This window comes from Haplochromis burtoni, unplaced genomic scaffold (genome assembly GCF_018398535.1).
Source record: "Haplochromis burtoni strain Fernald_Lab_line unplaced genomic scaffold, NCSU_Asbu1 Contig_319, whole genome shotgun sequence".
In the NCBI taxonomy this organism is placed as follows: domain Eukaryota; kingdom Metazoa; phylum Chordata; class Actinopteri; order Cichliformes; family Cichlidae; genus Haplochromis; species Haplochromis burtoni.
The window spans coordinates 672,314-683,271 of record NW_024582680.1 but is presented as its reverse complement, the minus strand read 5'-3'; the positions used below and the strand labels follow the sequence as shown (position 1 = coordinate 683,271).

The 10,958-nt window shown below is 40.5% G+C and overlaps 1 protein-coding gene across 1 annotated transcript in view; it reads left to right on the top strand.

Annotated features, from left to right (window-relative positions):
• The first annotated feature begins 1,067 nt into the window (after window positions 1–1,067).
• LOC121815820 (neurotrypsin-like) overlaps window positions 1,068–10,958 on the top strand; it is a 15,334-nt gene continuing 5,443 nt past the window's right edge. Inside the window, exons 1-3 of the mRNA XM_042228356.1 lie at window positions 1,068–1,113; window positions 3,740–3,919; window positions 5,822–6,130. Of these exons, the coding sequence (XP_042084290.1) occupies window positions 1,068–1,113; window positions 3,740–3,919; window positions 5,822–6,130 (535 nt within the window). The remainder of the gene's footprint in view (window positions 1,114–3,739; window positions 3,920–5,821; window positions 6,131–10,958) is intronic.

Sequence of the window (10,958 nt, the reverse complement as noted above, 5' to 3'; positions counted from 1 at the left end):
CCTGGGGTGGAGTTGGCCAGCTCATCACCTGCTTCCAATTTCCGGGGCTCCATCTAGAGGGTTTTTAAGCCAGCACTGCCTGCCACTCCTCGCCAGTTCGTCCTGCTACCACCCGTGGTAAACTTGGCCTCCTCTGTGCTCACACTGTGGGTGATGTGTCTAATGTCTCCGTCGCACTCAGATGCTCTTACGTAGTGCTACAGTCTGCCTAGCCCTAGTTCTTCCAACTGTATGCAAGCCCCTACACCTGGAACGTCCCACGTCCCCAATCCCAAGGAACTCTCACAACCAAAGCCCTTGAATAGCACAAGTAAGTAGAAGCTCCCCCTTTACTTTTTCCGATAATTTTCGGTAGACCCAGTGTTACGTTCTCTTTGTATTTCGACTGAGTCTTGTCTAACTGTAATATGACTCCAGCAAAAGTACGCACCAGACCACATGATGTGGGATCAGTAGAACGTCTGATGACTTTTAAGGTAGGAGCTGTTATTGACAGTGGATATTGGAAATTGACACAGTGGCATGCGGTGAATTTTCCCAGTACACGCGCAAACACAGAGCTGAAAATAACAAGTGGTGGAAGCATTTTCAAACCATCCCCTTTAGAAAAGAAACAATAAAACACTACGAAAACACCTCAGCACGCGTAAAACTATTATTGGACTAATGTGCATAAAATATTAACAGCAAACATCAGTTGAATTAAAAAAGTTGAACATTGTGTAATATGGTTAACTGTCAGTATCTATAGGATATTCAAATATAAGTGAAAAATGTAGGGGAAGTGTTGGCAGAACACAAAAACATACACCGTCTTTATATTTTTTTCTTGTTTGCAATTTGTCTCCCCGCAGCTATGTAAATATGTAAATACGCTAACAGAAAAGTGAGATGAGCCGTATGGAAATAATAAAGGAGGATCCAATCGCAGGCAGTAGTGAAGGTGTGAAGGTGGTTTATTGAACACAAAAATAAGAATGGGCAAACGGAGAACTAAACTATACTGGGACAACTAAACTACTGAACCTGAACAAGAACACGAACCTGAACATGAAGGAAGACGGAAGATGGTATATGACGGTGACAGCAGGGAGAACACACGAAAGGAACATGGTAGATACACAGACGGACCAGCAACTACAAAGACAGAAGACACGACTTAAAAAAAATGACACATGGAACTAGACCTATACTAAGCAGACACGACCGAAGAACAAATCCTTAAACAAGAACAAACAGACACAAAGAATTCTAATAACAATAATAATAATAGCACCCGAAAACACAACGATCATACAAAAATCAAAATCAAACTACTGGGTCGAACCGACCCAGAACCGTGACAAAATCACATTTTTAAACACATTCAATTTCCACCTATTACAAGGTTAATGTATAAGGGTTCATGGTTAATCACACAGTCATATCATGTGGTAAGTAAAATAATTAAAATTTACTTGCTCATTTGGAAATTAGGCCAACCCTGTCATGACTGCTGGATAGTGTAATGAAAAGACTACACACCTTCGTCGCAAGTTCGATTCCCGCCCGGTATCCAATAAGGGTCCTGGCTTGACCCCCCCATGCTAAAAGCCGAACTCTGGAACGGTGTGGCTACGTGTGCAGCTTGGACACAAGCATTTCACTACATGTTGTACAGTGTACTACAATGTACACTGTATGACTGTGTATGTGACAATAAAGTTTGCCTGTTGCTGTTCAGTTTGAATTCTTGTTTATCATTAGCCTCTCCTTTTGTTTAATATATAGATTTCATTGTGATGTATTCTGCAGTATCAGTTCTTATTATACTTTGTTACTAGTTACCAGTTGTGTTTATAGAGTTTAATTAGCATTAACAGAGCTCCCCCCATCTCATCCTTCTGTCTTCCCCTCTGCTAAGTTCACTTATGTCCTGTCTGTCTCTTTTTCAGTGCGGTTGTTATTCATTCCCCGATTTACATGGGTAGACATTTGTTTCCTGTCTTTTGCATTTAATTTTACTTCTCCTTCTGTCCCATTGTTGTTGTCTCCATGATTACTGTTTTTTGTATGAATAATGACGTCTTTCCCTCAGTCCTTGCCTCAGTATCCTGTTTATTTTCCTGTCTCGTCCTCTTTGCGTTCTTCAGGCTCTTTTGGGTAATTTCCATCTGTTCATACAGTTTGTTATTTTGCTTTTAGTAACTTGGCAACAGTCAAAAGCCTCTACATTTTCCACAGTCTTTAATCCCTGCATATAGTGACAAATCGAGATATTCCTCAGAGGTGTATTTGTAAGCATATATCATGTACTTCATTATTTTTGCACCGCTACTAGCAATAAAGTACCTTATAAAGTGGCTGATGTGTGTATAACTAAATATCAAATATGAGTTTTGCTGAATGCTTGTCTGGAAGTTTTTAACAGCTGCTTTTTAGTAAAAAACAAAACAAACAACAACCCTTAAGTTAAGCTAACAATGCTTAGAATTCTTTTGTATTCCAGTTTATTTCACTCTCCCCCTGAACTGTCTTGCAAGTATACACCTCACTGGACTCATCATAACTGAGCATCGAGTTGTGTTAAACAAACACATCTCCTTGTTCTTAAAGAGTCCTTACCTTTAGCAACCATCATCCTTCAGTGCTGAGTCACGTCCTCTAACAGTTTGCATATTTTTTTCCTTTGTCTTTTACTCTCAACAGCAACATCCTGATTTAATTTCCCAATGCAAATCTCTGTGCTGTTCTGTGCAATGCAGTTCTTAAGATTCTGCTACTTCTCAGTGTCAAGCTGACCCTACTGAATGGAAGACTTCATATTGTCTTACTCTGTCTCCATATAATCCTTCACATATAAAACCTGTTGCTGTGCCAGTTTTGTTTTATGACACAATATTCTCACATATATAACTTGTTTATATAAATACCAATAACAAAAACCTACAGACTGCTGTCATACAGAAATACAGAGCTGTGTTTCATGGTGAAGGTGAATGTTTTACTCTGGAAATTATAATAAAGGAGATGAAAGAAGATGCCGGAGACGTGTGAACTTAGTTGTATAATGCAGTGAAGACGAGTCGGTGTCACAATGAGACTGGGCCATGTGAACTCACCATCATGTTTGACAGAGGGGAGCCGGGGGAAGGCAGCTGCATTCATATACAAGTTTCGACATGACTTGGAAGACCACGGAGTGTGTACTTCATAGAGCTCAGTGAAATTAAATATAAAAATAACCCATTTAAAATCCTGTCTCTTTTTTCCCGTAAGACAAAAAAATGCCCCCTTCCCTGCAACTGCTATAAAAAAAATGATGTAGTAGTATTTTCTTTTTATTTATTTTTTGCCAAGAATCAAGTATTAATTCTCAGTGTCTCAGTGATCTCTTGTCTGCTGGTCACCTGTGCCTCAGTATTATTCCACAACTTAGACACTCACATTACTCACACTCTCATGAAACATACATATAGGGACTTGGGGGTGGGGACACTAAACGGCATCCAGGGGACGAAATGTTTATTCAGCCTCACCTCTGGTGTTGATGCCCACCTCTTAATTTTAAATCCATGTAGACACTGAGGGTTTTCAGGAGGGGCCGTGCTGACACCTACTGTTATCTGGGCTGTTGGCACCACGCCCCTCCCATGTTTTAGATGCACTTTAGAACAGCACTCAGCAACACCACATATGAGTGGGTGGAAAGAGGTATGGGGTCTTCACACTCCCATTCTCTGTTTGCCATATGGGGCAGGGGGCCAGGAGGAAGAGCTGGTTATCCCTGCAGCAGCAGGTTGGGCTTCCCTGCTGCTGCAGGACTGCCTGGTCTACTTATTTTCACTCCAGAGCGAAGAGGACCATCTCCTGGCTCTCGGGGTGGATTGCCTCTCTGGGGGTGCTGGTGCCTGGGAGTATAAAGTATGTATGGGGGAGTGTCAGTGTATCTACTGCATTCATTTCTGTCTGTCTACCAACAGACCCAGGGTCCAGTTCTGTCTGCTGAACTGGGCCCCCTGGGTCTGTTGGCTTCATGTCCTGGGGGGCAGGGCTTTGGCTTCCCACACTAGACGCTTACATGGAGAAACCTTATGAATAAAAGCGTGCTCACAGGTATACAAACAGGTACAGACAAACACGATCACTATCACTCACTATCTTGTATTATTAGTACCTAGTGCTATTCAGTAATGTTTATTATTTATTATTTACTGTTATTAATTCATATTTTGGTTGTTGCCTTGGTTTCTCTGCTGTGTTGTTTTCAGCAGTTGTTGAAGCTGATTCTCATTGTTTCTTCTCTCTCACACCATTATCCCCCATCAATAGCAAAACACACTTATTTTAGTAGCATGGCACTCTTGTAGCAAAAAAGTGTTACATTTTGCTTCATGCTCTGAACGGTAGCACCACCTGGTGGCCAAATATAAAAACTCAAACTTTAAGGTGAGTAGTCCTAAATAAAATTAAATGCTATTAAATGTGGGATCAAAAATGTCATTTTTAAGGTTTTTTATTTGGGCCTTTTTTGGCCTTTTGGTCATTTTAGGATAAAATGTGGCGGCTTCTCTGTAGCTTAGCCATTTGAAGCTAATTTCTGAAATTGAGACAAAAATTCTATTAAAAAAAAAAAAAATTATCTGGTAAATATGAACTCTATTCATTCAGCACAGCCAAAATTCCATGAACATAAAAAATGGCATGACATGGAAATTTGTGCCACTCCGTAAGAGTGCCCTGCTGACCACCACTATAGCAGTCATAATCCCTACATTTAAAGTCCCTACGCTCACCTCCACATTCCCATCTTTCCTTTTTAACATACCTTCCCTCACTCTCATCCTTTTCATAGATGTTATAGTAGGGACATGTTTAAATTACCAAACATTACAGAAAAATCATGTAAAGTTACCTGATAGTGATGGGTGACGTTTGTAGCTAAACAGGTCCTGTAGCAGCACCGTTTCCAAAACACTAGTTTTGGGAGTGTCACCTGTACCGAACTTTAGGTGTTGCATTATTAATTAGTTTTGCTTTGTGATCTATGGCTCCTTAAAAAAATCTTCAACACAGGACACTTTCATTTGTATAACAAATTGTTAGAAAATGCATACAAATTTAGTTTTGTCATCAAGGATGCTGAGAAGCAAATGTTTTCTTTCTTTTTTTTTCTAATTGTGTGGTTGTGGTTTGTTAACAGAATTAAATGTTGACAACAGGAAATTAGGGTGTCCTGATTGTTTAAGAGTTGTCACTGTGAAATTTTAAGTCTTAACATTTTATCATTTGTATGAAATAAACATAGTTACAGAGGACAAATAATTCCCAGTGGTTCTAATTAAGTAATTTTATGTATGAATTGATGAAGTGGTCTTATAGTAGCAGTAAATCTCAACTGTGTTAAAATATTTTTAAAATAAAATAAATGTAAATGTAAAGTTATAATCATGTGTTACAGCTGTTTGTAACATGTTTTTTTTAAAGAAAAAGCTAATATCTCAATGAGTGTAAATGTTTCGATGTTTCTATTCATAAAAACGCGTGATTTAACATTAAATCACATCTGAATCCTCAGTTTGTTCTTGACAGAATTTATGATACATGCAATAAGGATTGTCTGGAGATTGTTTTATCACTTTAACAATAAAGGTGTGTTAGCTATACAAAATATGCACATTAAACAAAATGCCATCAAAATTATGGGTAGACTGTTGTACTTTTAAAAACTTCATACTGTTAGAAACGTTTGCTTTTAGAGTGTGATTTTCCTTTTCTATAATTCAGTTATGTGTCCTGTATGTTCTCTCAACAATCTGTGGTCTCTGTGTTTTGTTTTCAGACATCAGATTAGCCGGGTCTGGATTGACTCAGTGCTCTGGCAGAGTAGAAATCTATCACAATAACATCTGGGGAACAATCTGTGATGATGGCTGGGACTTAAATGCTGCTGAGGTGGTTTGCAGACAGTTAAACTGTGGACCGGTACTGGAAGCTCATCAGAACGCTTACTTTGGTGAAGGAACTGGAGAAATATGGCTTGATGAAGTGACCTGTTCAGGCAGTGAAGACTTTCTGACTGACTGTCCCAACAGTGGATTTGGCAACCACGACTGTGACCATTCTGAGGACGCTAGTGTCATCTGTTCAGGTGAGATATATTCTTGGTCATTCACAAGATGTCAAATACTGTAAAGAAAACTTATTTATACATCAAACGATACAGACTTAAAATGTAAAGGACAAATGAGTTAAAACAGGTACAAACAGAAGGTTAAATAGTTTGTGTTAAATAGCCAAGAGCGGCAACTAACTTTAAATCTGTGACAAATCAATTACATGCATACAGTGGGGCAAAAAGGTATTAAGTCAGCCACCGATTGTGCAAGTTCCCCCACTTAAAATGATGACAGAGGTCAGTAATTTGCACCAGAGGTACACTTCAACTGTGAGAGACAGAATGTGAAAAAAAAATCCATGAATCCACATGGTAGGATTTGTAAAGAATTTATTCGTAAATTAGGGTGGAAAATAAGTATTTGGTCACCTCAAACAAGGAAAATCTCTGGCTCTCACAGACCTGTAACGTCTTCTGTAAGAAGCTTTTCTGTCCCCCACTCGTTACCTGTATGAATGGCACCTGTTTGAACTCATCATCTGTATAAAAGACACCTGTCCACAGCCTCAAACAGTCAGACTCCAAACTCCGCCATGGCCAAGACCAAAGAGCTTTCGAAGGACACCAGGAAAAGTATTGTAGACCTGCACCAGACTGGGAAGAGTGAATCTACAATAGGCAAGCAGCTTGGTGTGAAAAAATCAACTGTGGGAGCAATCATCAGAAAATGGAAGACATACAAGACCACTGATAATCTCCCTCGATCTGGGGCTCCACGCAAGATCTCATCCCGTGGGGTCAAAATGATCATGAGAACGGTGAGCAAAGATCCCAGAACCACACGGGGGGACCTGGTGAATGACCTGCAGAGAGCTGGGACCAAAGTAACAAAGGTCACCATCAGTAACACACTACAACGGCAGGGAATCAAATCCCGCAGTGCCAGACGTGTTCCGCTGCTGAAGCCAGTGCATGTCCAGGCCGTCTGAAGTTTGCCAGAGAGCACATGGATGATACAGCAGAGGATTGGGAGAATGTCATGTGGTCAGATGAAACCAAAGTAGAACTTTTTGGTATAAACTCAACTCGTCGTGTTTGGAGGAAGAAGAATACTGAGTTGCATCCCAAGAACACCATACCTACTGTGAAGCATGGGGGTGGAAACATCATGCTATGGGGCTGTTTTTCTGCCAAGGGGACAGGACGACTGATCCGTGTTAAGGACAGAATGAATGGGGCCATGTATCGTGAGATTTTGAGCCAAAACCTCCTTCCATCAGTGAGAACTTTGAAGATGAAACGAGGCTGGGTCTTCCAACATGACAATGATCCAAAACACACCGCCCGGGCAACAAAGGAGTGGCTCCGTAAGAAGCATTTGAAAGTCCTGGAGTGGCCTAGCCAGTCTCCAGACCTCAACCCCATAGAAAATCTGTGGCGGGAGTTGAAAGTCCGTGTTGCTCGGCGACAGCCCCAAAACATCACTGCTCTCGAGAAGATCTGCATGGAGGAATGGGCCAAAATACCAGCTACTGTGTGTGCAAACCTGGTAAAGACCTATAGTAAACGTTTGACCTCTGTTATTGCCAACAAGGTTAGGGGGGGGGGGGGGGGGGGTGGGGGGGTGTTACAAAGTATTGAGTTGTATTTTTGTTATTGACCAAATACTTATTTTCCACCCTGATTTACGAATAAATTCTTTACAAATCCTACCATGTGGATTCATGGATTTTTTTTTCACATTCTGTCTCTCACAGTTGAAGTGTACCTCTGGTGCAAATTACTGACCTCTGTCATCATTTTAGGTGGGGGAACTTGCACAATCGGTGGCTGACTAAATACTTTTTTGCCCCACTGTATATGTCTTCGGTGGAAACTCCTTGAGTCGTTAAAAGTAGCTGCAGTTATATTACAATATACTATAGTAGTGCAACCAACTATATAGAACAAGTGCAAAACAAAATGCACACACTTTATTGTTATTTTAAAATGACTGGTTGCTAGTTTTGAGTCTGAGGCATCCACATTTATGATCATCGCTGTTAGAACTCGAAGTGGCCGTGTTTTGGTGTTCATGATGATGATGGGAATGTTTACAGATATTAACTAAAATTAAAGAGGACTCCATAATATTACCAGCTCTGTCGGAAAGTAAAGTAAATAAGGTTTGTGAAGAATTGAGGAATTTTACGTTAAGAAACAGAGAGGGACTTCCGATGACGTCACCGTAGCAATCGTCGAGCTCTGAACTGCTCCTGCAAGAAACTTTAGCTAAATCCTTAAAATTAAGGAAAAACGCTCCAAAACACGAAAACGAAATACGCTATAGACCCACGATGCCTGGACCTGGTAAAACTACCAAGGAGAAGACTAAGTCAACCACGCAAACCAAGATATCGGTGTTTGGCGGTGAAGCTAGCGTCGTCCGAGGCCTGCGCAGCTAACAAGCCAGCCACCATGAGCGAACACGGCCCCGCAGGATAGTGGCAACATGGAGGAGAGGTTGCAGCGTGCCATACGAGAGGAGTTTGCAGGTATTGAAAACAAGCTTGCAAACGCGCAAACTGCACTTTGGGACAAGCTGGAGGGCGCAGTGGCCAAGTTTTCCAGCAAGGCAGATGAGGTTGTGGCAGCCATGAACGAAATGCAGAAAAAATTATCTGACTGTGTGGGGAGAGTAGAGCAAACGGAGAAACGCATTTCAAATGTTGAAGATGAACATGTGGTGATGGGGACCACCATTTCAAGATTAGAAAAGAAAATAAAGCACTGATGGATAAAGTAGTGGATTTGGAAACCAGATCCCGACGCAATAACCTCAGGTTGGTCGGAGTTCCAGAGGGAGAATGAGGGCGCGGACACCTGTGGATTCCTGGAAAACTGGATAACGGACGTATTGGAGTTGAACACGATCAAGGAGCCCTCTGGTTATCGAGAGAGCACATCGCATTGGCCCAACAAGAAAGCCTGAGGAACCTCCAAGAACATTAATAATGTGCTTTCTTAACTACAAACAGAAAGATATGGTGCTCAGAGCAGCAAGATCGAAAAAGGATATTTTGTACAAGAACAAAAGGGTGAGATTCTATGAGGACGTCGCCACAGAGGTGCACAAACAACAGAAGAAGTTTGGAGGGGTACGACAACAACTCTGGAAGATGGGACTGAGAAGTGGCATCGTACCACCAGCTAAACTGATAGTAACATACAAGGAACAAGTCCACAGATTTAGCACGCCAGAAGAAGTCCAAAGCTTCATAAAGCAGATCCAGGAGAGCAAGAAATGAGGAAGATATTATAGGGTCTAGAAATCTGGGGTAATGATTCATTTTGGAAAAGGATATAGTTAACTTCATCAAAGCAAAAGGTAACTAAGAGCAAAGTGGTTTTTTTTTTTTTTATCTACATGATAACTAGACAGACATAAAGATAATTTTTGACTTTTTATTTTATTCTACTCTTTTGTTCTTTACTTTTATTTTCATTTCATTTTCATTTATGTATCTAGTTTTATTTATTTATTTATTTATTTTTATATTTATTTATTTATTTTTTTTTGTTTAAAGAAAACAAAAAAGCAGTTAATTATTAAGGGGCAGTGGAATATTAGCGAAGCTAAAGGATTCATTAAGGATACAGGGAGCAAGGAAGAGCCAGGCATAAAGCCATAGTCATTTTAAGTTAGCAGATCTTAAAACTGGGATCTGTATATGGTTAACGTTGGAAGTAGAACATTTGCATGGGTTACCCAGGAACTGGGTGGGTGGGGTTTTTTGTGTTTTTTCTTTTGTACGGTTTGTTCATTTAAAGCTTGTGTTTTGTGTTCTGTTTTGTTCGCACTCTCAGACAAGTTTAAGTATTTAGCAATGCATGTGAGGCGTGTTGGCTCGGAAATTGGAAGTTAAATGTACCTCTTGGAATTGTAGAGGCCTAAAAAGTAATAAAAAGATTAAGCAAGTAATGAACAAAATGAAAGATCTGGAAGCAAAAATAATTTTTCTTCAGGAGACGCACTCGCTGGAGGAGGAACATATTAAGGTTGGCAGGAGGTGGCAGGGTTCGTTGTATGCAGCACCATTTAGATCCAATGCTCGGGGAGTAATCACATTAATAAATAAATCAGTTCAGTTACACTTCCTGTAAACCACACTCTGTGACATGGGGTTACCGAGAGAAGCTTGTGGACAAAGCCACAAACATCTATGTGCTGTTTCTCATGGGTTCATAAGCTCTCAGGTGTGAAATACAGTTTAAAGTGTATTTTCTTTTGTGTGTGTGTGTGGGGGCGGGGGGGGAGGTCTGTATCAAGAAAATCCTATGGCCTTGTTTAAAAAATTAAAATTTTTATATTTACTGTATACTTAAAGTAAAATCATTTCTAGCTGACGTTCCTAAAATGTAAATGGACCTAAGAGCAGACCACAGCAACCTCCTAGATGAAGAACTACTCAGCAACACAAAGGCAGACAAGCAATGGGTCTCTGTTATGAAGAGCTGGACCAGGACCTGGCATAACTCACACCTACTGGCTGAAGATGCTAGTAGCCCTCCATGAATACCTGACAGCACATATCAGGGTTTTGCTAACAACAGGTACTAATTTAGGAGTGGAGTGGCCATCAGCCACTTCCCTGGGTCTGTGTGGCTTCTCTGGGTACTCAGGCTTCTTCCCTCCAACCAAAGACATGCACAGCATTAGGTTAATTAGTGATTTTAAACTGACCATAGGTGTGTATGGTTGTCTGTCTCTATGTGTTTACCCTGCGCCCTTTTTCTAGTTGCTGGACAGTTCAAAAACCCCTGTGACAAGAAAATTTTTTTTTTTTTTTTCTTCCCCTTTTCCCCTTTTTTTTTTTTTTTT